Genomic DNA, 26,197 nt, shown 5'->3' with positions numbered 1-26,197 from the left:
TTATAGGCAACTCATAGTGACCCTATGAACCAAAGACCTGAGCACTTGTATATCTTTCATCCTTTCTCAAGGTTCATAGGGTTTTCAGAGGCAAGCCATTTTGGAAGTGGATGCCACTCCTGCTTCCAAGCTTCTTTTAATTGGGGAGCTCCTCCAAACACTGTCCACCATGAGTAACTATTATCACATTTGTTACATCAGTGTCACAGTGTTTGGTTTCACAGAAACCACGAGTTACCCCTGTACAGCAAGTGGACAGATCAGTGCTATATGACCTAGAAGAATGTAGTAATCTGTTTTAATCTGGGTTTATATATATACACACTGAATAAGATAGACCAGGGAAAAGGATTGGCTGTCAATTTGTGAAATAACAGGTCTTGAGAGAACACTATGAACAATAGAACATGTTTAGACTATGATATATAGCACTGAAGACGGTGAGTTTGGCTCAGGATAGGACAAGTTTCCGAGCTGTTGTTCTTAGGGTCACTATGAGTCGTAGATGACTCGATGGCACGTAACAACAATAAAACACAGAGAGAGAGAGAGATTAGAGAGAGAAACTAATATATTTTTAAGGAACTTATTTCAATAGTTGTGAGTAAGAAGGCTGGCAAGTGACAAATCTATTGAGTTAAACGACAGGCTAGAAACACTAGCAAGATATCTGTAGTTTCTAGTGCTGCAGCAACAGAAATACCACAACTGGGTGCCTTTAAAGAACAGAAGTCTAGTTCTCACAGTTCTGGATGCTAAATGTTCAAATGAGGGTCTCGGCTGTGCCGATTCCTTCTGTGGGCCTCCTCGCTGGTGTCTAGTGACCGCTGCTGACCGTTGGCATTCCTCCGCTTATAGATAAGTCCTCCTATGGTGCCAGTCTTCATTGTCCAACCTTCAACGGATGGCATGAAGCCTGTCTATATATTAGCAAGGGCAGTCTTCTTTACTTAGATCACCTGACTGTAAGTGTTAATCACTTCTACAGTCTACCTTCACAACAACATCTAGAAGGCTATTTAATCAAACAACTTGGCACAGCAATCTAGGCAAGCTGGCACATAAAATTCACCTCATACTTCCAGCACAGTCTCCCCATAGCCAAACCCATCGGTATCACTGCAGGGATACATGAATATTCACATGAAGAGGGTAAATAAAGACCACAAATAGCCTTTTTCAGATTTTACTTCTACATGAGTTGAGACCTGGCTGGCATGTTGCTAGCTCATAAAAGAGACAGTCATTAAGTTTTCAAAACATTTTCAACTTTAGAGCTGAGGTGAGGACTCGGGAACTGCCGACTCTGCCACTTAGGGTTGGCGAAAGAGGGCAGATATTTATTTGCCCCATGACTGGCTCTAGGTCAAGTCAAGTCAATGCCATGGGTTCAGAACCCAGCCAAAGCTGACCCTCTAGTGAGTTTTCAGAGGCTGCAAATGGCATGTGAGGAGATGGCCCATCTTACCCTCAAGGAGCAGCTGGTGAGTTTGAACTGTTTGCCTTTAGGTTGGCAGCACAACTCCTTACCCACTAGACCCTCAGAGTTCCCGTGGCTTTTCATAGCCCACAACCCCTCTTATGTATTAAGAGAATGAAGCTGTGTTATAAAGCACGCCCTCAGCCAGCAAGTGTCCACTTAGCACCTGATGGGTGCCTGGCATTAGAAGGACACTAAGAGCGCAGACAGAAAAACTGGGAGCCTCTGTTCCTATCACCCCCTTGCACCGCCCCCACTCCCCCCACTCCCCAGTAAGACAAAGGTATGGATGGCCAAATGTCAGCGGGTGCCCTGAGCATGAGAAGGGAATAGCCAGTGAGGACAGGAGTGCAGGCACTGTTTTCAGAGGGCTGGTGTTTTGAAGTGTAGGGTAGGATTTGGAGAGAGAAGTCCTAGGAGAGCAGGCCAGGCAGAGCTGGTGGGATGTCCAGGCAGGACCTCCAGCCCCCTGGCCTCACACATCCTTCCTTTCCTGTCTGCTCCAGGCTGCCAAGCTGAAGGCCAGGCTTATCCTGATGGAAGGGTGGCTGCAGGGGTCTGGCTGCGGCACTCCCTGGGGACCACTGGATGTTCTGCAGGGAGAGGCCCCACGAGGAGATATTTACCAGGGCTTCCATCCATTGCAAGGTATGGCAGGAGGGTGACGAGAAATAAACTAGGAGAAAAGGGGAAGGGTTAGCTGGTCTGGCACCTCCAGAGGACTCTTCGGTCTCCTGCCCAGATGCCTGAGAACCCTGGGCTCCTTTGATGGCCCAGTAGGAGAATTGGTTTACCTGAGAAGCTGGCCTACCTCCCTGGCTAGTGGGCAGTAACACAGTCCTGTCTCACTATGGACCTTTCCCTCATGCCCCTAGCCCAGTTATACTTGCAGTTTTGTGACTTCCAGTCTTTGACTATAACACCACCCCCCCATGCCTTTCTGCTCTAACCATGGTGCACTCCCAGTGAGGCCAAGAGCTGGGTCCACCACATGGTTGTGAAGGCTCTGTCCCAGGTGCTGAATAGCTGGCCTGAGGCCTTGAGCTTTAGCTTTTCTGCTCACTGCCATGTCCTCAGCTCATTACTTGGGGTATAGAAAATAGGGGAGCTCTGGTGGCCTAATGGATAGGAAGTTGTGCTGCAAATCCAAAGATGCATAGTTTAAATACGCTAGCAGCCCCATGGGAGAAAGATGGATTCTCTTCTCCCGGGTGATTTGCAGCCTCTAAAACCCCACTGGAGGGTCAGCTATGAGTTGGTTCTGATTCAACCACAATGAGTGAGTAAGAGAGTGAAGTAATAAAAAAAAGGAAAGAGAATCATAACTAAAGCCAAGTGGCTGGAATTTTGCCCTGGGGCCATTGAAATGTAGAGGTTTGCGAAAGTGGATGGATTCTTTTGTGAAATGTTACATGGTAAGCACCTGTACTCCTTCAGCAGCTGGTCACTGAGCACCTGTTAGCAGGAATACTTACCAAACAGAGGAGTATTGGATGCAACTTCTCTCAGATGCCCAGAAGTAAACACTCCAAATTACCAAAACCAACTGGAGGCAGAGTTTTCTTGCTGCCCGAGATTCAAGAATTGTTTGTGTTACCCTCCAAGGTCCATGTTCCTTCTGGTCCCTGTTTGTGGCTGGTTCACTTCAGGACCTGGAGATTCTTGCCTTCTTGAGGCCTCAGGCTCTGTGTCTGTAAAATGGGAAGGCTTTGGCTTTGGCAGCCACAGTGCTCATGGCTGTGATGGGGTTAAATCCAAAAGGCTGGTGGGCAAACAGGGTATTCCTGACATGGGGCTTTGGTGTGAAAACTGGACCACTGTAGTCTCTGGACTGTGGCTTTTTGCAGGGTTCCAGGAAGCATTCCTGGAACAGATGACGGGCCTCGAAGGTTCTGTGAAGGCCGCCTGGGAGCAGCTGTGGGTACTGAGCCAGAGTGCCCACTGTGCCCAGGCCAGAGCCGAGAAGTCCTGTATCCAACTGGCCGACCTCATGGAGGTGCTAGAGTCCACGGAGGAGGAGCTTCTGCATGCAGCCTCCCTTCTCTCATCTCTGGTACCTGGTGTCCCCTACCCCCCAACCCTCACCACTGAGCTTAGCCAATGGAAACAACTCAGGACAGAGAGGTGGGGGCTAGATCCTTGGCCCAGCCCTGCTGCTGACCTTGGGCATAGTCTCCCCTTGCCTTTCTTCCTCATCTGCAAAGTGGGGATTACACAATGACTCATCCTGTGTTGCTTCAAGGAGGTAACCTTTGTACAGAATGGGGCTCAGTGTATGGGATGCAGTACTAGGACCCTGCTCACTGGAAGCTGCCTTTGTGGCTCTGTGCATTTATAAAAGAACTAATGTTTGGGGTTTGGCCCAGAGTCTTTCAGGGATGATCCATCAGTCTCTCTCTTTGAGAGATTGAGATTGATTGATGATCAATCATTCTCTCTCTTCCCCCCGCCCCTTTTTCTTCTCTAAAGGTGATTCCTCAGGAAAGGTCCAGCCAATCCACAAACTGGAGCCAGCTGGCCACAGAGACACGAGTGTTAGCCAGGAGGTGAGCTCATAGCCCTAGGCAATGGGTGGGGGGGCCTCACCCATGTAATCTTTCAGAGACCCAGAGCTCTTCTGGAGGGGGTGTTTCCTGGGACAGGATCAATCTACATGTGTGTGTCCCCCCCCCCCGCCCCATTCCCCAGTAGTTGGAATAGGATATATAGAAGAGCTTCCGGGAAGGGGAAAATGTCCTCAGTCATGGAAAGGAGAGGTGGGGTGGGGGTAGGGGAGTGGACAGTGTGAGCTCAGAGCCTTAGGGTGGGGAGCGAGCCTAACTGACTGCCTTCTTTTTAAAAAAATAATGGTTTTATTGTGATAGAACTAATGTATCATATAATTAGCCCATTTAAATGATATAATCCAATAGCTTTTATATATACTCAGAGTTATACAACCATCAGAGGTTTGTATTTTATTACCTTAGAAGAAATTCCATTCTCATTAGTAATAACTTCCGTTTTACCTCATCCCCCTGCCTAGCAGCCCTGTTATTCTTGTTAGGTGCTGTCAGAGGCTGTAGATGACGCAGGAGGAGATGGCCCATCCTTCTCCCGAGGAGCAGCTGGGGGATTCCAGCAGAATGCCTCTGGGTTGGCAGTGTAGCTCCTTACCAGGCCACCAGAGCTCCCTCCAGCAGCCCTTGGCAAACCATTATCCACTGTCTCGGGATTTACCCATCCTGAACACCCCATATGAATGGAATCATGCAGCAAGTGGCCTCTTGTGCCTCGCTTCTTCCACTTACCATGTTTACAGGGTTCAGTCATGTTACAGCAGGAGAAACAACTTTATTCCTCTTTATGACCAAATAATAGTCCATGGCGTGCATAGTACATTTTGTTTATCTATTTGTTTATCTATACAAGTTACTTCACTCACTACTTTTTAAAAAGCAGCTCCAGGCACTAAAATCACAATGTCTGCAGCTGTTGTCCCCTTTATGTTAGGACGTTAGATTCATTTAAATCTTAGATTTATGAGGAAGCAGGCTCAGAGAATTTAGATTACTTGCTCAAGGACACACAGCTTGGAAATGATAGAACCAGAATTCAAACCCAGGCTATCATAACCACTCACTATTTTGTCTTATCTTTATCGTTGTTGCTATGTGCCACAGTAGAGTTGCTTATGACTCATAGTGACCTTATGTACAACAGCCCTGAAACCTGCTCTATCCTCGGCCAATCTTATTGTCTCTGACACACTTTCCCCCATTACCCCAGTCACTGAATCAATCCATCTCATTGAGGATCTTCCTCTCTTGAGCTGTCCCTACACCCTCCCAAGCATGATTTTCCCTCTCCAAGGACTGGTCCCTCCTTGCAACATGCCCAAAATATGTCAGACAAAGCCTCAGAATCCTTGCCTCCAAGGAGCAGCCTGGTTTCATGCTTTCCAGGATGAGTCTGTTCGTTCTCCTAGTAGTCCATGGTATATTCAACACTCTTCTCCAGCACCACAGCTCAAAGGCATCAAATCTTCTATCATCCCTAGTCATTGTCCAGCTTTCTGACATATAGCAAGTAATTGCTAAGACTATCTTCATAATTGATTGTACAAACTGGTGCAATTTTACATGTGAGAAGGTCTCTTAATCATTACACCAGGACAAAGGCATGCATTACATGAAGAGAGCATGTTCCCACACACGTCTTTTGCCTTCCCCTCATGCTTCCCCTGTGTGCAGAGAGGTAGAGATGGAGGATTCCCAGGCCTTTACTTAAATTGGGTTGACAAGAGGTCAATGCAGACTGGGGTTGGGCCCAGCCCTCCTGCTGTGTGAGTTCTAGTGACAGTCAGGTGGATATGTCCACACAGCCACTGGGACACGGCTGCCAAGGTCGAAGCTACTGCTCGGAGGGCGCTGCTCTCCTCCAACGCCAGTTACACACTGCTCTGGAGTCTGGTGGAGGGGAACGTGGCCATGGCGGCCCAGCGGGAGCTGGAGGACAGGTGAGACCTCCCTAGGTGGGTACAGAATCTGGAGACCAGCCTCCTGGTGACAGGGCCTGGCCAGAGGCTGCTGGTTCCAGAACCACTTCCTTCCCTCCACACTGACGCTTTTGACACTTGGGCAGGATGTCTGAGGCTGCTTCCTACTTAGGGGGAAACACAGGGTCTCGGACCTCCTTGGTGGTGAGTGACAGGAGCCCTTTCATGAATGGATGATGCAGTTCAGCTTCTGGAGAGATGAGACAAGAATTTTACCAGGAAGGCCCAGGGCAGTGAGCCCCTATTTTTCCCTTGCTGCATTCCCTAAGTCTCATCTGAGTTCAGGGCAAGCTGAGTCTTCTGTCAACTTCCTGTATCACCAGTTTCACTCTTTTCTGCCTTGAGTGACCCCACATAGCCTTTGTTAATTCTAAGTCAACTGACCAATGTCTCTGAGTAGATATTCCTGAGAATCTGATTAGTCCAACTCAGATCAGTTGTTCAGCCCTAAGTCAATCAGTTTGGCTGGGCTGAGGTTACAAAAGTTACTACAAAGGCAGTAGTCTCTAGGAAGGAGTGAAATGGAAAGGAATTGAGGTTTCTTTACCCAAGTTATACTGATGGTGAAGGGAGGAGAGCTGGGTGTGAGAACCTGGGCAGAAAAGGAAACTTGTTCTAGGTGGTAGATTTCCAAACTCCAGCCCATCATGGCTAGAGGAACCCCTTAAGGTCACCCTGTGTCTCTATTTACAAGTAGAGAGTAGTATACTCAAAGTCAAAGCCCAGTCAAGATCACATAGCCCCTCCCTGGCCCATTGTTCTCATGGTTCATCCAGAAGAGCCAACAGTTTACGAAATGTGTGATTTCAAGTGGAAGAGAAACATGAAAGGTTTCAGAATGGTGTGATTGAATTGAATGACTGGAGAGTGGCCCTGCTCTGCCTCTCACATTCATTTGAAGGCTGCAGAGTGGTCACCCGTTGCTGGCTACAGACCCTGTAGAGGGACTCTGCTTGGAGGGACTTTCAACCATGGGCTGCAGGGGAGGAATGGCCCTGTGCCCTGCTCTGTGGGCCAACCTGGTTCTCTCCTCCAGGTACCAGGAGGTTCAGGCAGCACAGAAGGCACTGGGCACAGCTGTACTCAAGGCACAGCCTGAAGTCGAGTTGGTGCTGACCTCCATGCAGCAAGTTGGCACAGATGGAGCCCTGAGCTTGGCCTCAGTGTCTGCCCTCAGGACACAGGTCAGCCTGTCCACTGGGAGCCCTGCCTGGGCATGGGGTGGTGGTCTGGCAGCTGGAGAAGCTGGTGGGTTCCAGTCAGAGGCAGATAATTGAGTTCATCATTATTTTTTTAACTTGATTTAAAAAAAAAAAGAACAGATTCAGGTTTTTAGAAAGATAGTTTCTAGAGAGTTCCCGCATGCCCTCTCCCTCATACACACATTATTAACATCTTACTAGTATGGGTGTACCTAATTCGTTACCACTGATGAATTCTTAGTGATACATCATTATTAACTAAAGTCTACAATCCACATTAGGGAGCCACAGTGGGGTGGTATGTGTTGGGCTACTGCTTACGTAAGGTTGGTGGTTCAATCCTACCAGCCTTTCCTCAGGAGAAGGATGGGCAGTTTCCTCCCTAAAAAGATGAATAGATTTGGAACCCCAATAGAGGGTCAGCTATGAGTGGGACTCAGTCGGACAGCAGTGGGTTTGGTTTTTGGTTGTATTGTCTGTCTTAGAGTTTGCTCTGGATGGCACAGTTCTGTGGACTTTGATAATGTCATGTGTCCAGCATTACAATCAGACAGAACCGCTTTACTGCCATAAAAATGCTCTGAGCTCTACGGTTCATCATCCTTACCCCCACCTCAAACCTCTGATCTGTTGACTGTATCTGTACATGGCTTATTTTAATGGCTGGAACCCTGGAGGTGAAGTCTGTAAGTAGTTGCACACTACGAACCCTAAGACCACGCCTCCCTGACTGTTTGATCTTGCTTTTCTAATTTCCAGAAAATTCTGAATTTGGAGGTACACCTGGCCCCCCAAGTTTCCAGCTAAGGGATATTATTAGGCCTGGGCACAGTCTTGCAGAGAGGAAACTATAACTCTGGAGGTTTACCTGGTTCCCCAGAGCCACAGAGCAGAAATTGGTTGGGCCTGGAATTTGAGTCAAAAGAGACTGGCTCTCTTGCTCGCTACACCTCTGCCTCCCATGTCTACTCGCAGTCCTCCTCTCCAGTTCCTCTGTCCCTGGTGTTGCCCATGTATCTGGGGGTTTTCAGGGAAGAGATGGCTGAGGCTCTTGTTTGAGAATCTTCCCTGTGGTTCTTCTCTTGAGGCCCTCCCTGAGCCTAGTCCTGTCCCCTTGCAGCTCCAGAAGCCGCTGGCCCAAGACCTGAGCCTGAAGGTGCAGACCCTGGAGAAGACAGTCGCAGTCAGAGAGCAGGTGGCTACCAAAGCTGTCCAAGACCTCCAGGCCACAGCCCAGGAGGCGCTGCAGAAGATGGAGCCCCTCACACAGGTAGGAAGCAGGGTCCTGAGGGTGGACAGGGCACAGCAGGTGACCAGCTGATTGTGGGCAGAGCCAAGAAAGGAAGTAGCACCTCCCCAGTGCCGCCCTCAAGATCCATAGGAAGTGTGAGCCCACCACAGCCAAGGCAGGAGTAGAAGTGTGAGAAAAGGGTTGATGAGGAATCACAGATAGATAATAACACTAGAAGCAAACCCTTACTCAGTGTCTTATTCACAGTGACTTGGTAAGAAAGGAGTTGCTTTGTGAACCCAAAGACAGGAAGTTTGAATCTACCAGCTACTCTGAAGAAGAAAGATGAGGAATCTCCTTCTGTGTGATTTATAGTCTCTGAAAACCCACTGAAGTGTCAGCTGTAAGTTAGTTCCAACTCAAAGGCAATGAGAAATAATAATGATAATATTTACCTGGTCAACTGACTGTAAGAGAACCATATTTGTTCCCATTTCCTAAAATAATGTGATCCAACAGAATGCCAACATTACCAAACAAGATCACATGCAAGCAAAATATTGCATAAGATTAGTAAATGGCTAGAGCAGTACATTAACATTAACTTGCCAGAAAAGAAAATTGGATTTAGAAGCGGCTATGACACCAGAAATTATCATTGCTGATGTCAGATGGATCCTGGCTGAAAATAGAGAACACCAGAAGAATGTCTATTTGTGTTCTACTTACTGTGCAAAGACATTTAATTGTGTGGATCATAACAAATTATAGCTAACACAAAGAAGCATGGAGATCCCAGAACACTTAATTGTGTTCATGCAAAACCTATACCTAGACCAAGAGGTGTTGTCAGAACACAGAGAGGGAACACTGAGTGGTTTAAAATCAAGAAAGCTGTACCTCAGGGTTGTATCCTTTCTCCATACCGATTTAATCTGTATGCTGACCAATCATTCAAGAAGTTGAGCTTTATGAAGAAGAATGTGTCATCAAGATCAGAGGAAGACTCATTGTTGTGGTGAGGTGCTGTTGAGTTAAGAATGTCTCATAGAGACCCTGTGAACAGATCTGAACCCTGTCCTATCCTGTGCCATTGTCACACTTTCTGATACACTAGATCCCATTGCAATAGTCACTGTATCATCAATCACCTGTTCAAGGATTTTCTTCATCATTCGAAGCCTCCAAAAAGCACTCTGGCTGAACCCTTTCCAAGACATGTGTGTTTGTTCTTTTGACCATCCATGGAATGTTCAGTGCTCTGAATGTTCTTTTTCTGAGAAGACTAATTAATAACCTGCATTGTGTAAATGACACAACCTAGCTTACTGAAAGTGAGGAAGACTTCAATATGGATTCTATCTCAACATCAAGAGAACAAAAGGCCCCACCACTCTGTCAATAGACAAGATCATGATATATGGAGGAAGGATTGAAATTGTCAATTATTTCATCTTACTTGGATCAGCTTGGTAGCAGCGATCAGGAGATTAGAAGACATATTGGGCAAGTCAGCTGTCAAGGACCTTTCCAAAATACTGAAGCACAGTGATATCACTTTGAAGACTACTGTGCCTGTGATCAAAGCCATGGTGTTCTCAATTACTTGCTATACTTCTGAAAGTTAGATGATGAATAAGGATGACAGAAGAAGAATCTATGCCTTTGAGTTGTGGTGCTGAAGAAGAGTGCTGAAGAGCCCATATATTGTCAAAAAAAACAAATAGATCTTGGAGAAAGTGCAACCCGGGTGTTTCTTGGAGGCAAGTATGACAAAGCTTTGTCTCACGTACTTTGGGCATATTGTAAGGACAGACCAGTCCTTAGAGAGAGATACACAATGCAGGTTGTTAATGAGTCTTCTGTCAGAAAAAGAATGTTCAGAGCACTGAACATTCAATGGATGGTCAAAAGAACAAAGAAATATGTCTTAGAAATGATGCAGCCAGAATGCTTTTTGGAGAGAAGAATGATGAGGCTTTGAACGATGAGGAACCTGACAACAGTAACAAAACCCTCTGCACACAGAGTTTCCTCTATTAACATTTTGCATTGACATGAAACATCTACTAAAATTGATCAGTAATTATTAAGACATCATTATTCATTTTAGTCCACAATTTATTTGAGGGTCACTCTTTATGTTGTACAACTTTCTAACTTTTGATCAACACGTAATATCATGTGCTGATTATAATATCATGCAAATGCCCTGTGGTCCACCTGGTCATCCCCCTGACGTCCCAGAGCCCATGAAATCTATAACTCTATTCAGGTGACCCAGCGGTCAGGTTGTTACCAACCGTGAAGAAGTTGTTAGGAGTTGTGGACTCAAGTGTGACTAACAGTGACCCTATGAACAACAGATGTGAACCTGGCCCTCTCCTGTACCATCCTCACTATCTCTGTCATACCTGAGCCCTGTTACAGTAACTGTGCCAGTCTGTCTTTTTTTGGGGGGGTCTTCCTCTCTTTCTCTGACCCTCCATCTTTCCCAGCATGGCATATTTTTCTAAACGCTGGCCCCTTCTGACATGAGTAAGTTGTTATGTACCACTCAGTGGGAACTGACCCATAGCTGACTGTGCAGGGGATTTTCAGAGGCAGTAAATTACACAGGAGACTGCCCATTTTTCTCCCACAGAGCAGCTCATGGATTCGAACCATGTGCCTTCAGGTTGGCAGTGCAGCTCCTTACCACCAGTCCACCAGAGCTCACTTGACATGAGTAAGAGCAGGGTTCAATTGCTAGTCAGGCTTCAAGCTCAGTCACCAGTGTTTACATATGTGTCCGCTGTGATGATGTACAGATTTCAGCTGAGATTCCAAAATAGATGAGGAAGAAAGGTCTGCTGAACATCCACCCAATGCAAACAACATGATTTCTTTAAACCGTAAACCCAAAATACTCCCCTTCTCAGCCCAAACAACAGTTTGGTTTAGTTAGGAAGCAATGTTTACCTTGAGTGCTGAGCTATTTCCAAAACTATTTGTATAGGATCAAAATGGCAACAAAGACTTCGAAGATTAGATAGGAACCTTCAGGGTGGTGACAGTATATAAATGGAGAAGGGGCAGTTTGAGAAAGGAGAGTGATCAGACAACTTGACCAGTTTAATCTGCATCGCTGAACTGCACGTATGGAAATTACTGAATTGCTGTATTATGTCTTGCAGTGTGTTCTCAGCAACAACAAAAACTATAAAAATATTAAACAGAAAACCCCCTTGGGTCACAACAGTCCAGTCCCTCTCTGCACAGTTATCTTGAGTCAGGCCCTCACTGGATGGCAGCTAACAACAGATCTGTCTTTTCCAAAATGTCAAATAGCTGAAAGTTTGTAGCTTTTACAGAAGATTTCTGTCACTTAAAAACAGAAACAAAAGAAAAACCCTCAAACTCACTGCCACTGAGTCAGAACCAAGGCACAGTTGACCCTCTACTTAGTTTCCAGGACTATAAATTGCACGGGAGGAGGCTGCCCATCTTTCTCCCAGGAAGCCATGACCTTTGGGTTACAGGGGAGGCTGCCCGAGCGTCCTTCCTGTCACTTACCAACATACATTTAAGGTTCCTTCATATCTCTTTGCAGCTTGATAGTTCTCTCTCTCTCTTTTTTAAAAAATTCTTTTAAAATTTAAATTTTTTTTTTTAATTGGTGAATCTGGTAGTCGTTTTTACATTTTCCCTTTAAAGTTAGAAAATAAGGATAAACCTTCATATGAAGATTAGGAAAGATTATCTGTAGTTCCTGACACACACCCCTTCTCTGTGGACAGGGAGCCTTCATCCCCACAGCCGCTCCAAGACATGCAGCAGTCACGCCAGGATGCCAGGTGTGCAGATGCCTGCCTGTCCCGTGCTCCTGACCCTTCCATGATGGTCTCTTCCACCTTCCTCCCTGTCATCCTCCTGGCCCAGAGAGCTCAAGCTTGTGCTGACTCATCACTTGGCTGCAGTTCAGGCCTCTATTCTTTAAATAACTGTCATATCTTCACACAAATAGCATTCACCTTGCATTGTTTGTTTGCCAACTACTCCCCGCCCAGGTATTTCTGTATACGGCCAAGCTGGCAAACAAATGTAGAAAGCACATGGTATTTGCATAAGCATGTGGAAGTTTATACTAGTTTACAAGAGGCCGGAAGTTCAGGTGATGCACTTCCAAATACTCACCATTGAGAACCTGTGGAGCATAGCACTAGTCTGACCACAGGAGGCCACCAAGAGCTGGACTGGACTCCATGGTGACTGGTTTGATTTTCTCAGAAGGGGGAAGAAACATATTTTCTAAGAGTAAAAGTTGCACAACATACAGATTGACTGTTTTATGCCCACTGGCCAAAACATAAGCACATTCTGCAAATAAGTTTGCAGCTTCCAACTTTCCTTGGTCCTTGTGCACCAATTTTCTTCTGAGCTTTTCTGGGGCAGGTTAAGCTCTTTGAGAAATATTCCAGGGCCTAATATTTGTGGTTGTTGTTAGGTGCTCTTGAGTTAAGTATGACTCAGAGTGGAGTGACCCTATAAACAACAGATCTAACCCCTGTCCTATCCTGTGCCATCCTTATCATTTCTGACATGCTTGAGCCCATTGCTACAGTCACTGTGTCAATCCATCTGGTTGAGGGTCTTCCTCTCTTTCTCTGACCCACCATGTTTCCAAACATGATGCCCTTCTCCAAGGAATAGCATCTCCTAGCAACATGCCCAAAGTCTGTGAGATGAAGCTTTATCACCTTTGCCTCCTAGGAACACTCTGGCTGCACCTTCTTCAAGGCATATCTTGGCATTCCATGGGGTGTTCAGTACTCTTCTTCAACAGTACAACTCAAAGGCATCAGTTCTCCTGACATCCTTATTCATTGCCCAGCTCTTAGCACCATAATTGAAAATACCATAACCTGAATCAATGGCACCTTAGTCCTCAAATTGACATCCTTGTTCCTCAGTCCTGTGGAGATGTCCCTAACTACAGGCTTGCCCAGTGAAGTGCATCTCCTGAGCTCCTGCCTGCTGGTCCCAAGAGTGTTTATTTGTAGGATAAAATAGTTTGGAGGTCTGGTGCCACAGTTTATAGGATGCTGTACTGCTGACCAAGGGGTGAGCATCTTTGGTGGTTCTAGTCCATCACTGGCTGTGCAGAATAAGGGTGGGCAGTCTCTCTCCACTGAGATTTACAGCCTCGGAAACTTAATGGTGGATCACCATGAGTCCAAATCGACGGCACTAAGTATAATAAAAGGAACCTGACAAATTGTCAGTATTCTGGTGAAGTGTTGGGACTCCCCACATGTAGGTTTAGGGAGATTTAGTGGTCTAGTGGGTAAGGAGTTCTACTCCAACCAAAAAAAAACAGGCGGTTTGAATCCTTCAGTTTGAGAAAGAAAGATGAGTGATTTCCTCCTTTACTATTTACAACCTTTGCAAACCCATTGGAGGGTCAGCTATGAGTCGGTTCTCACTTGATGACAATGAGTGGAGTTGAGTTTTACATGGCTTTGGTGCCAGCCTGACCTGGACCCTCTCTTTCTCTGCACAGTTACACCAGGAGGCCAGAGCCGCCCTGACACAGGCTTCCACGTCTGTCCAGGCCGCCACAGTGACCGTCATGGGAGCCAGGACTCTGCTGGCTGACCTGGAAGGTATGTGTGTGACTCTGCTCACAGGTGTCCGTGACAGTCACCCAGTCAGCTCTCATCTTAACCAGGGCAGGCATGGCTGCAGGAGACAGAAGTCCATTCCCCACACCTCTCAGGATCTCGGCTCATCTCTTTCCACCTCACCTACCACTCACCTGAGGGCTTCCCAGGTGACCCTTCCACTAAACTCCTCTGTCATCCGATTGCAGTGCAAAATCCCTTAGGACAAGATGTGAAGAGAATACAAAGCTGTTAGCTGTCCATCCCTGGTCCATTTCACTCAGTTCTGCTGTGATTCACAAGATGTCACCACGTGGAGCCTAGATTGCTTTTTAACAGACCCATAGCTGACCCTCCAGCAGGTTTTCAGAGGCAGTTAATTGCATGGTGGCCTTGAACTGTGTGCCTTCAGGATTGCAGCACAGCTTCTTACCACTAGGCCACCGGAACTCCCTAAGTTAACTGGTAAAAATCTACCAGTCCCAATCTAGTCCCCAGTTGGTTAAAAGGAATGAAAGGGTCTCAATTTTGACAGCAGGTATGGACCGATTCCAGTTCAAGTCTACTTGGAACTTTGAGAAAAATGAGACTGAGTGCCCCATTTTACAGATCAGTAGACTGAGGAAAGAAATTCATGGACATCCATGTATTAGAACTGAGTCAGAAGCAGAAACCAGCCAATTCAACATTTTTTGGTCTCTTATCCCTCTTGTAATTGATTTCTAAGAAACTTTCTTTTTTCCAAAGAGAAGTCTCTCTTCTTTATTTTGGGCTTTGTACCAAAAGGCTGGGTAAGGCAGGCGTCAACCTGAGCCCTAGATGAGGACTCTGTTGTCTTGAATCTGCAATGTCCCCCACCCACTATCCCCTCACCACCACCAATCAGTGATACAGATTCACCCTAGACCTAGACCTCAGTAGTAGGTGAGCTGGTCAGCATTTCCTTCTCCCCATTTCTTTGGTGGCCTGAAGCCTGAGTCACCCACTGGGTAGGGGGCTTCTGGTGGAAGAGGTGTGGGCTTGAGCTTTTGCCTCTCAAGAATTGTGCTTAGGAACATGGCATATTATGATACATATTGGGATTTTGTAGCATTAGACTTATTTAGTTCATTGCCATTCAGTGGATTTCAACTTCAAGAGACTCACCCCACGTGCACAGAGTAGAACTTCTCCACAGGGTTTTCAAGGAGTAACCGTTCGGAAACAGACCACCTGGTCTGTTTCCAGAGGTGCCCTTGGGTGGAGCCTACCTCTTTGCATCAAGGAGCCCTGGTGACACAACAGTTAAGCACTATGTTGTTGTTATGTGCCATCAAATCACCTGTGTCTCATAGTGACAACAGCCTGAACCCTGCTCTATCTTGAGTCAACCTCATTGTCTCCAACATGCCTTCCCCCATTACCCTAGTCACTGAGTGAATCAATGTCATTCAGGGGCTTCCTCTCTGGTACTGTTACCTTCACTCTCCCAAGCATGATGTCCCTCTCCAAGGACTCATCCTTCCCTGCAACTGCATAAAATAAGTCAGACAAAGCTTTAAAATCCTTTCCTCTAGGGATCAGCCTGGTTTCACCCTTTCTAAAATGGACCTGTTTGTTCTATTAGTAGTCCATAGTATATGCAATACTCTTCTCCAACACCACCACTCAAAGACATCAGTTCTTTTTCTATCATCCTTAGTCATTGACCAACGCTCTGATGGATAGCAAGTAATTGCAAAGACTATGGCCTGGATCAGATGCACCTTAGTCTCTAGACTGACATCATTGCTCTTCAGTACTATGGAGAGGTCCCTGACAGCAGACTTTCCCAATCCAATTAGTCTTTGATTTCCTGGATGCTGGTACCAAGAGTGTTGATTGTGGAGCCAAGCAAACTGAAGCTGTTAACAATCTTAATCTCTTTACTGTCTATTGGCTGCTAGCAGAGAAGCTAGTAGTTTGAATCCAGCCTTTGAGAGACAGGCCTAGAGATCTACTTCTGTAAAGACGACAGCCTAGGAAATCAACTCAAAGACCACTTGGATGTCACACTGGCATTCGAGTCATAAAGGCCCATAAAGGCATCTCTGCAACTCCATACTGGGCTTGAAGCTCACCTCCTTCAGTTTGCCTACCTCCAGTGACGGGGTCCTCACTACCTCACACACTATCCCCTTTTCATTGGTGAATGGTTCAAAGAATTAGAAAGTTCTTACAAGTTTAGAAGGAAAAGTTGCCACCCTGGTGCTGGACAGTAACCCACTCAAGGATTAGATTAGTCTTGAACCTCTAGCCTTAGGTTCTTTTTTCCATTCCCATACATTTCAGAGATACTTCCATTTAACACCAGTTAGCCTGTGCTTAGTTCACATTCAGGGTAAAAGGAATGGAGGGATGCCTTTCCCAGGATACAGCCTTGGGTCTCCTAACCAAGGGAGCTGTGCTCAGATAAGTTTAGAAAACGCTGCACCCTGAGACCTCATAGTACACACGTTAGAATATGAAACACTCTAGAAGTCTTGCAATAAAGAAACCTGGTGAGTTTTATTTAAATGTAATTTATATTTTTCTTTAAGGTTCATTAACATTCTATAGAAAGAGTTCCACAGAACATCCTTTAAGAAATACTAATTTTGTGTATAAACATTAAAACAGATCTGATTTTTTAAAAATTCTTTTCAAAGAATAATTAGATGTCATGCCCCAAAAGATCAGAAAGTTTGATTCTTCTCAAAATTTCATTTTGTCCACTATACTCAGTATTCTTTATGATAAATTTCCCTTATAATTTGCTGCAAGGAGAAAGTAACTGTTTCTTTATTGCTTATTAGATAAAGAAGCCTATGTGAATGGTAGCATTTCTCTTTTCATCTTGGTTGCTGGGGAGCTCAGAGGTAACTAGTGTATTTGATTCCTGAAGAGATCCATATTTGTTGACCAGTCAGAGTGAGGAAATTATCAAACAATATCATTAATATCACATGCAAGCAAGATTCTGCTGAAAATTACCCAGAAATGACTGGAACAGCACATCAACAGAGAACTGCCAGATGTGCAGGTTGGTTTAGAAGAAGAGGCTATGATACTAAGGATATTACAACTAATGTTAGATGGATCTTATCTAAAAGTAGGGAGTACCAGAAGAATATCTGGGTTTCATTGACTATGCAAAGGCATTTCACTGTGTGGATCTCAGCAAACTGTGACTAACTCTGAGAAGAATGGGAATCCCAGAACACTTGATTATGCTTATGCAAAATCTATACTTGGACCAAGAGGCAGTTATCAGAAGAGAGCAAAGAAACACTGCATAGTTCAAAATTAACACGAGTGTACGCCTATCTCCATACATTTTCAATCTATATACAGAACAGATTATCCAGGAGGCTGGGCTCTGTGAAGAAGAATGTGGCATCAGGATTGGAGGAAGACTCATCAACAACCTGCATTATGCAGTTGAGACAACCTTGCTTGCTGAAACTGAGGAGGACCTGAAGCGATTACTGTAGAAGGTCAAGGACTGCAGCCTTCAATATGGATTGAAGCTCAACATCAAGAAAACAAAGATTCTCACCACTGGGCCAATTGGCAACATCATGATAGATGGTGAAGAGATTGAGATTATTAATAGCTTCAATTTACTTGGTACCATAATCAACACTCTTGACACCTGCAGCCAGGAAATCAAAAGATGAATTGCATTGGGAAAGTCTGCTGTGAAGGACCTTTTCAGAGTACTGAAGAGCAATAATGTCATTCTGGAGACAAAGGTATGCCTGATCAAGGCCATAGTCTTCACAAGTACTTGCTATGCGTCAGAAAGCTGAACAATAACTAAGGATGATAGAAGGAAAATTTATGTCTTTGCATTGTGGTGCTGGAGAAGAGTATCCCATATACCATGGACTGCTACAAAAACATACAAGTCCATCCTGGAGAGGGTGAAACGAGGGTGCTCCTTGGAGGCAAGGATTCTGATGCTTCATCTGATGTTCTTTGAGCATGTTTCAAGGAGTGACCAGTCCTTGGAGAGGGACATCATGTTTGGAAGGGTGGAGGGACAGCACAGGAGGGGACAACCCTCGATGAGATGGATTGATTCAGTGACTGGGGTAAGGGGAATAGGTGTGTCAGAGACACTGAGGTTGGCACAGGATAGAGCAGGTTTAGAGCTGTTGTAGTAGGGTTGCTATGAGTCACAAGAGACTTGACAGCACATAACTACAACAACAATGTTACCATTTTAAATTTCTGGCACTTGGCACCTTTTTCCTCTTCCTTTCCTCATTCAGTTATATATGGCTCTGCATTTTAAAGACCCAGTTACTAATTTATCTGTCATTAGAAGGTGCTTCAAAGCCTTTTAAAAATAAATAGAGCCAGGAGATATGGGGAAGAGCATGGGAAAAGAGTGGATATATAATGAACATCGCAGTAGAACAGATGAGGAGAAGAACTGTCTGAAAGAAATATAAGACAGGCGTTGTGTGTATGACAGCAGTCTGGAACAAGGGGTGCATTGTGGGATGGACTGGGTGAAGGGAGAGGAAGAGAATGTGCAACAATGAATAAAAAAGAAAAATAAAAATAGGTGGCATATGAAAATAAACAATACATGGATTAATGCTGCAGCTTCTTATACCTACCTCTGGCCCAGGTATTGTTGTTGTGAACAATCTAGTCAGAACTGACCCATAGTTGACCCTCTAGTGAGTTTTCAGAAAGAGTAAATCACACAGGAGGAGATTGTCCATCTCCCCACAAAGCAGCTGGTGGATTCGAACTGAGTGCCTTTGGGACTGCAGCACAGTTTCTTACCACTAGGTCACCAGATCTGCTGTTACCACTATATTATTTTAATAAGTATCACAGTCAACACTTGGCACAAGCAGTCAGGAAATCAAAAGACAAATTGTATTAGGAAGATATATTGTCAGGGACCTCTCCAGAGTGCTAGAGAGCAAAGATGTCAGTCTAGAGACTATGTGTGCCTGATCCAGCCTATGATCTTTGTAATTACTTGCTATGAGTCAGAGAGCTGGATAATGGCCAAGGATGACAGAAGAATTGATGCCTTTGAGTTGTGGTGTTGGAGAAGAGTGTTGAACATACCGTGGACTGCCAAGAGAATGAACAGGTCAATTCTAGAGAGGTTGAAACCAAGCTGCTCCTTGGAGACAAGAATTTTTATACATCTCACATCCTTTGGGTGTGGAGGGACAGTGCAGGAGAGGAAGAGTTTGGATGAAATATATTCACACAATAACTGGGGTGATAAGACAGTGAGATTGGCTTAGAATAGAGCAGAACTCAGAGATCTTGTGCATAGGATCACTATGAGTTGTAGTCGACTCAACAGCACATAACAACAACAACATCATAGTAAAAATACAAATCCGTAAACTCATGGGGCTTTATATCTCACTTGTTGTTTCTTTCTTTCCTATAATATCCTGAGAGTACACACAGATCTTGGGCACTTTTTTTATTATACTTTTGTTTGGTTGGTTTTTATTTACATTGTGTTTCATACAATCATTCCCATCTATTGTGTCTTTATTCTTCACTCACATTGTCTGAGGGGCTTGGACTGAACAGCATCTGCCAGTGATTCCCTGGCAGGCTCTTGAGGGAGGCATGAGCCCAGCTCTCCTGCCAAAACCTTGACTGGACTTTCAGGAATGAAGCTGCTGTTTCCTGGGCCCAAGGACCAGGCCGCCTTGAGAAGGAAGGCAGATGTCATCCGGGACAGGCTCCTTGAAGACACAAAGAAGAAAACCAAGCAAGCAGAGAGGATGCTAGGAAACGCAGCATCTGTGTCTGCCAGTGCCAAGAAGAAGAGCAAAGAAGCAGAGCTGCTGGCTAAGGGCAATGCCAAGGTCAGGTCCACACACGTGGCAGAGGCAGCTTCCCTACTCCTGGGCCTATGGGAGTTGCTCTCTCACGTAACAGCTACCCCTTGTAAATCAAGAATTGCACCTGCAGATATATCTCCTTTCCTGTATCTGATGCAGAATATTTCACATTTATAAGTGCTTAGGAGGTCCCAGAGATCAAGGGATTTCCCGTGGGTGACCTGATTGATTCCTCATGAAATTTATTCTTGTTGCCCCAAGCTACAGGTAAGGAGAATGAAGTCCAAAACACTCTGTAACTTTAGTCACCTGACCAAAGTCTTTGTACCTCAATGTGTGTGGCTGGATTACCTAAATCTCTAGGCTTTTCTTTTTAAATTGGGGCCATTTTAAAATTAATCTATGTCTCCTAGTGCTGTTACTGCCTTTGTAGCTCAGGACAGATGTTCACAGTTGTCTAGAGGAAGTGCTGTATTTGAAGCAAGAGTCTTATTTCTGGTCCTGACACTGGAACCTTGGCTGGCTCCTCCTCTTTTCTGTGTATCTGTTTCCTCACCTTTGAAATAATTCCGATTTCTCCTCTGGGGATAGATGAGCAGTATCTGGGAATTGACACAGTGCCCTATACCTAGTGAATGAACGGATGATGTAATGCCCAGAGCAGATGCCTGCTTGGGGGGATTATTATCACAAGAGCTCTTCGCCTCGCCTCACCTTCTCTCCCTGCTGCTGATGCCCACCCTGTAGCTTGCCAAGGTTTTGCTGAGGAAAGAGAAGCAGGAACAGCGCCGTGCCAGCCAGCTTGCCAGCCAGACGAGGGTGACACTCCGCCTGGCCTCCCAGCAGACCCTGGCCTCTGGAGCACGTCTGCAGGAGCTGGAGGAAGCCAAGCGGGTATGTTTGCTAAGGATCCAAACCTGTTTACTCCTGCCTCACAGCCAGTAACAGCCACTCATCCATTCCCCGCTCTTCCTGGAAGGTGGGCGCAGGGCTGAGTGAGGTGGAGCGACAGATCCGGGAGTCGCGCATCTCCCTGGAGACAGACATCAAGACTTTGTCAGAGCTGCTCACCAAGCTGGGTAAGGAGTCCTCAGTGTTGAGTCCAGAACCCATTGGCCCCTGGGGCTACTTATGAGAGCTTTGAGTGAGGCCCCAGGGCTGGGAAAGACTTCCTCATGTCCTTATTTCTGTGATTTCCCATCCCCTCCCTGTGGTCACTCACAAGCATCCATTTCTGTCCCAGGTTGTCTGTGTGAGGTAGGGTTGACATGCAGAAGTGAGTTTACTTTGAATAACTCTCTGTGTCCAGAGGGTTCTGTCTGGTAATGGGGAGGGGCTCACACACAGCAAACCACCCCATACAAGAGCAGTGCTGTGTTCAGTGAGTAGACTGACCCTGGGTGAGTAACAGTCTGAAAAAAAAGAGAATGTTGAAGACACAGTGTGGTATCAGGGATCCGGTGCTGGCTTTGGAATCGGGCAGACTGGGACTCAAGGCTAGCTCCGTTTCTTCCTGCCTGGGGGAGCTCAATCAAGCTGTTCTACCTCTCTGAACCTCAGTCTCCTCATCTATTAAATAGGAGTAACATTAGGGGGGATGTAGAAAGTGCCAATTACAGTACTTGTTATGGGGTAGGATATCTGGTTATAAAATTATTCTGATGGAGGAGGTACAACTCAAGATAGACCTTCACAAAGAGATATTTGAGAAGAAGGGATAAAGCCAGCTAAGGCATGAAGGCCCTGGTGTGTGTGTGTGTGTGTGTGTGTGTGTGTGTGTGTGTGTGTGTGTTAGGACAACAGCTGGGTTGAAGGGAAACACGTACACACTCAATTGTCATTATTTTTTTATTATTATTATTTTGTGTGCGTGTACCATCAAATCAGGCCTCCTTCCCCGGCAGAACATCTGGTGGATTTGAACCGTGTTCCTCTGAGATTGCAGTGCAGCTTCTTGCCACTAGGCCACCAGAGCTCCCCTAATTGTCATTATTTTTAAGAAGAGGAACGATCACCATTTTCTGTATTTTGTCTGGGCAGCAGGCCCACACCTGCGCTGTTCACACACATGACTTAGGCCTCTCAAGATCTTTTGCGGGGAGTGGGATTTACCCAGGCCCAGTAGATCCTCAACTTCCCTCTGTCTTTTATTCCTTTTAATCTTAAAACATCACACGGTCATTATAGCGCAGTTTCTGCAGTCAGGAGTGTAGATGTGGACTAGCTGGGTCCTTTCCTTAGGGCCTCACAAGGCTGAAGTTCAGGTTATGACCTGGGCTGTGGTCTCAGCAGAGACTCAACTGGAAAAAAAAACTGCTTCTCAGCTCTCTTGGGCTCTTGGCAAAATTCTTCGCTTTGTGATCATCTGGCTGAGTCCTTGTTTTCTTGCAGCCTAACAGCTAGGGAGGACCTCTGATGGCAGGATTGTTAAAGCATTTGGATGCTAACCAAAAGGTTCACTGTTCAAACCCACCAGCCACTCCACAGAAGAAAGATGTGGCACTATGCTTCTGTAAAGGGCTTATAGACGTGGAGACCCTCTGAGGTAGTTCTACCCTGTCCTATTGGGTTACTGTGAGTCAGAATTGAAGACAACAGTGGGTTTGGGGTTCTTTTTCTTTTTTTCTTCAATTATATATCAGCTAGGGTCTCAATTAGTTCCTGGAGGCTACCTGCAAGCCTGGCTGTGTAACCCTCTTATATGACATCTTCTAAAAGCAAGCAAAGCAGTTTCTAATATAACCTAATCAAGGGAGTAGCCTTCTGCTACATTGTCTTGGTTAGAAGACATTAACTCTAGTGGCTTAGTGGTAAGGAGCTGCACTGCAATCTCAGAGATACACAGTTCAAATCTACCAGCTTCTCCAAGGGAAAAGGATAAGCAGTCTCCTCTTGTGTGATTAGCTGCCTCTGAAATCCCACTGGAAAGCCACCTACGATTTAGTTCCAACTCAATGGGATAACAGTAACACTCAAGGAAAAGGAAGTTCTTGTGGCCTAATGGGTAAGAAGTTGTGCTGCCAACCAAAAGGCACACAGTTCAAATCCACCAGCTGCTTCTAGGGAGGAAGATAATAAAATTCTTCTGTGTGACTTACAGCCTTTGAAACCCCATTGGAGGGTCGTCTATCAGGCAGTTTCTACTGGAGGGCAAACAACAACAGCAGCAACTAGAGGGAAAGGCAGCAGAGTGTGTAGCGAGCGATGAGTTGTGTTGCTGACCCTAAGGCTGTGCGTCTCCAGAGGACTGACTCCACCAGCGGCTGTGTGGCTGGAAGCTGAGCAGGCCTCCCCTTCCTACCGAGGTTGATGGCCTCGGAAACCTGATACAGGGTCACGAGGAGCAGAACCAACTCCTCCCTAGTGGGTTGACTCAAGGAGAAGGAATTGTCCAAAGGATGGGTCCCCCAGGGATGTCTGCCACAAATGTTTTTGTTGTGTTTTGCTGTTATGATTTGGAATCGACACATAGCTGACCCTCCAGCAGGTTTTCAGAGGCTGTAAATTGCATGGGACAGACTGTCAATCTTTCGCCTGCAGAGCAGTTAGTGAATTTGAACTGCCTGGCTTTGGGTTGGCAGCGCAACTCCATACCACAAGGACACCATATTGTTGTTATGTGCCCTCGACTTGGTACTGAATCATAGCTGACCCTCCAGCAGGTTTTCTGAGGCTGTAAATCACACAGGGGAGATTGCTCATCCTTCTGCAGAGCAGCTGGTGGACGGGCATAACAAAAGCCTAATAGCTCTCTAATCTATGGTGACACTCATGCTTGTCAGCTTGAAACTGTGCTCTGAGTTGTTGTTGTTGTTATTGTCAGGTGCCAACGTGTCCGCTGTGACTGGCAGTGACTCTGTGTACAACAGATCAAGCCCTGCCTGGTCCTCTGCTACTCTCACCATCTCTGCTGTGCTTCGGGCCATTGTCACAGTCATTATGTTGGGTCCTCACTGATCATCTTCATCTCTTCCACTGACCCTCTATTTTCCTAAGCATAATGTCCTTCTCCAAGTACTGCCCCCTCCAGATAACATGCCCAGAGTATGTGGGACAGAGTCTTGCCATCCTTGCTTCTAAGAAGCACCTTGGCTGTACTTTAGAATGTGTTTGTGCTTCTGATCATCCACGGTGTTTTTTTTATATTCTTTACCAATACGACAATTCAAAGGCAAATGTTCTTCTTCAGTCTTCCTTATTCAGTGCCCAACTTTCACATTCATATAAGGAGAATGAAAAGAAAGGTAGTGGGCTGCTGACTGAAAGTTTAGTGATTCGAATCTTGGGAGATAGATTGACAGTCTCCTCCCTAAAGACTTAGAGCCTAGGAAACCCGATGAAGGGTCACTATGGGTCCCATTAACACATCTGTGGGCCATAACTCACCACAGTCCAGAGCTGTGCTCCATCGAGTTAGTTATTGGGTGAAAAACACGTATGCCAAACCTGGCTCCCATCCCAGAGCCTTGGGGTCCTGGCAAGTCCCATGTGGTTAGAGGCTTGGGACTTTCGCTCCCCACAGCTTGGCTGAGTTACTTTTTTGACGATAGTCACATTTCGTGACAAGGTGATGAGAGGCAAGTGGGGGATGCAGTCTGTAGAGCCTAGGCCTCTACTCTCACCACAATCCCCTCTGCTTTCACTTGACCATTGCCTCTGCTCCCACCCACCCTGTCTCTGCTCCCAGACACCATCACTCTATTCCCGCTTGCCATCATCTTTGCTTCCACCTCCCATCATCTCCCCTCCCATTATCACCATCTCTGCTCCCACCCACCATCCCTTCTACTCCTCCTTCTATCACCTCTACTCGCTCTCTCCTCTCCTCTGCTTCCCCCACTATCACCTCTGTTCCCACCTGCCATCATCTCTGCTACCCCTACCTCTGCCTTCACCTACCATAGCTTTCACTCCCATCCACCATCACCTCTACTCCTGTCGTCATCATCATCACCTCTGCTCCGTGGCCACTACTACTAAGTTCCGGTATGAACTCCAGAGGACCTCTTGGATCCCTAATAGATGGTAATAAGGCCAGGACTAGGACCCTGCTGCCCGGCTGTCAGGCCTGTGGTTCTTCCTGCTCCATCTGCTGCCAGGCCCTCATCCCAAAGCCAACATCTCTGAGATGAGGACCTTTCTGCTCGGTCAGTGTCCCTTACATCTCAGTGCACAAGTCAGAATATAAGTGTGGCTATTGGTAAATTGATGCAGCAGTTTCAAGCCAGTAGAAATTATGGGATTTTTCATTCACAACTTGATGAATGAGCAGACTAGATTTCTATAAGGACTTTCTCAAGGCTGCTATTTTTGACAGCAATGATAATGACAAAAATGAACAGTGGCTCAGTGCCACCCAGGGGGAGCACTTCAGAGTCTGAGTATGAGCTTGGGGACTGGCCTCAGCCCATCACCATCATGCCTCATGGTCCCCACCTTTTCTAGAAGGCTTTGGGCACTTGGGGTCCTAGAAGTCTGAACTGGGAATAGTCTTGGGGCTAAGTGGGCTCCAGGTCCCAAAGGGGGTCTGTGCCTTGCTGAGACTTGCCCCTCTGCAGGGTCACTGGACACCCACCGAGCACCAGCCAAGGCTCTGAATGAGACCCAGCGAGTACTAGAGCACTTGAAGCGTCAACTGGGCTCCCCAGGGGCCCTGCAGGAGAAACTGAGGCTGCTGGAGCAAGAGTCCAAGCAGCAGGAGCAACAGATCCAGGACTTTGAGAGTGACCTTGCTGAGATCCGTGCGGACAAGCAGAACTTGGAGGCCATCCTGCACAGCTTGCCTGAGAGCTGTGCCAGCTGGCAGTGACAACCACCAGACCTCACCTGTCCCATTATATGCACTCGTCTTGGGGCTTGCATATCTCCCACAGCTGCACTCAGAGGCACACCTCCCAGGGCCTGCTGCCTCCTGTCCTCTGTGTGTATACCTTGTGTCTGCTGAAGTCTGTGCCCACAACACCACCCTGCCAGCATGTGCCCACCCATAGCAGACTGCATATGCACCCACAATCCCCAGGCAGCCACGGGTGCACACCCCCACCCAGCATCAGTGACACACACCTGCACATGTACACTGTATGTGCATGCCTATGTGTATGACGCACATATGCATAAAGGCTTATCCATGCAGACACACACAGTACAATCAATACATAAGTATTTATTGGGAGTCAGCTGCATACTGTCCACGCTCTGGATGTGGCTGAGGTATGCAGGTTAGCTTAAATGCCCTGGGACTCCAATGTATTCATTCTTATTTCACAAG

At 46.2% G+C, this 26,197-nt stretch overlaps 1 protein-coding gene across 1 annotated transcript in view; it reads left to right on the top strand.

Annotated features, from left to right (window-relative positions):
* The window catches only part of LAMC3 (laminin, gamma 3), a 94,040-nt gene extending 68,302 nt beyond the window's left edge, over positions 1 to 25,738 (top strand). The window contains exons 18-28 of the mRNA XM_006892446.1: positions 1,987 to 2,128; positions 3,328 to 3,533; positions 3,950 to 4,026; positions 5,844 to 5,978; positions 7,054 to 7,180; positions 8,319 to 8,489; positions 13,993 to 14,095; positions 19,754 to 19,953; positions 20,677 to 20,823; positions 20,909 to 21,008; positions 25,488 to 25,738. Of these exons, the coding sequence (XP_006892508.1) occupies positions 1,987 to 2,128; positions 3,328 to 3,533; positions 3,950 to 4,026; positions 5,844 to 5,978; positions 7,054 to 7,180; positions 8,319 to 8,489; positions 13,993 to 14,095; positions 19,754 to 19,953; positions 20,677 to 20,823; positions 20,909 to 21,008; positions 25,488 to 25,738 (1,659 nt within the window). The remainder of the gene's footprint in view (positions 1 to 1,986; positions 2,129 to 3,327; positions 3,534 to 3,949; positions 4,027 to 5,843; positions 5,979 to 7,053; positions 7,181 to 8,318; positions 8,490 to 13,992; positions 14,096 to 19,753; positions 19,954 to 20,676; positions 20,824 to 20,908; positions 21,009 to 25,487) is intronic.
* Positions 25,739 to 26,197: the final 459 nt, after the last annotated feature.

This window comes from Elephantulus edwardii, unplaced genomic scaffold, assembly GCF_000299155.1.
Source record: "Elephantulus edwardii isolate Elephantulus edwardi_28Jun2011 unplaced genomic scaffold, EleEdw1.0 scaffold00116, whole genome shotgun sequence".
NCBI lineage: Eukaryota > Metazoa > Chordata > Mammalia > Macroscelidea > Macroscelididae > Elephantulus > Elephantulus edwardii.
The sequence above is the reverse complement of the archived record's forward strand: the minus strand, read 5'-3'. Positions and strand labels throughout refer to the sequence as shown.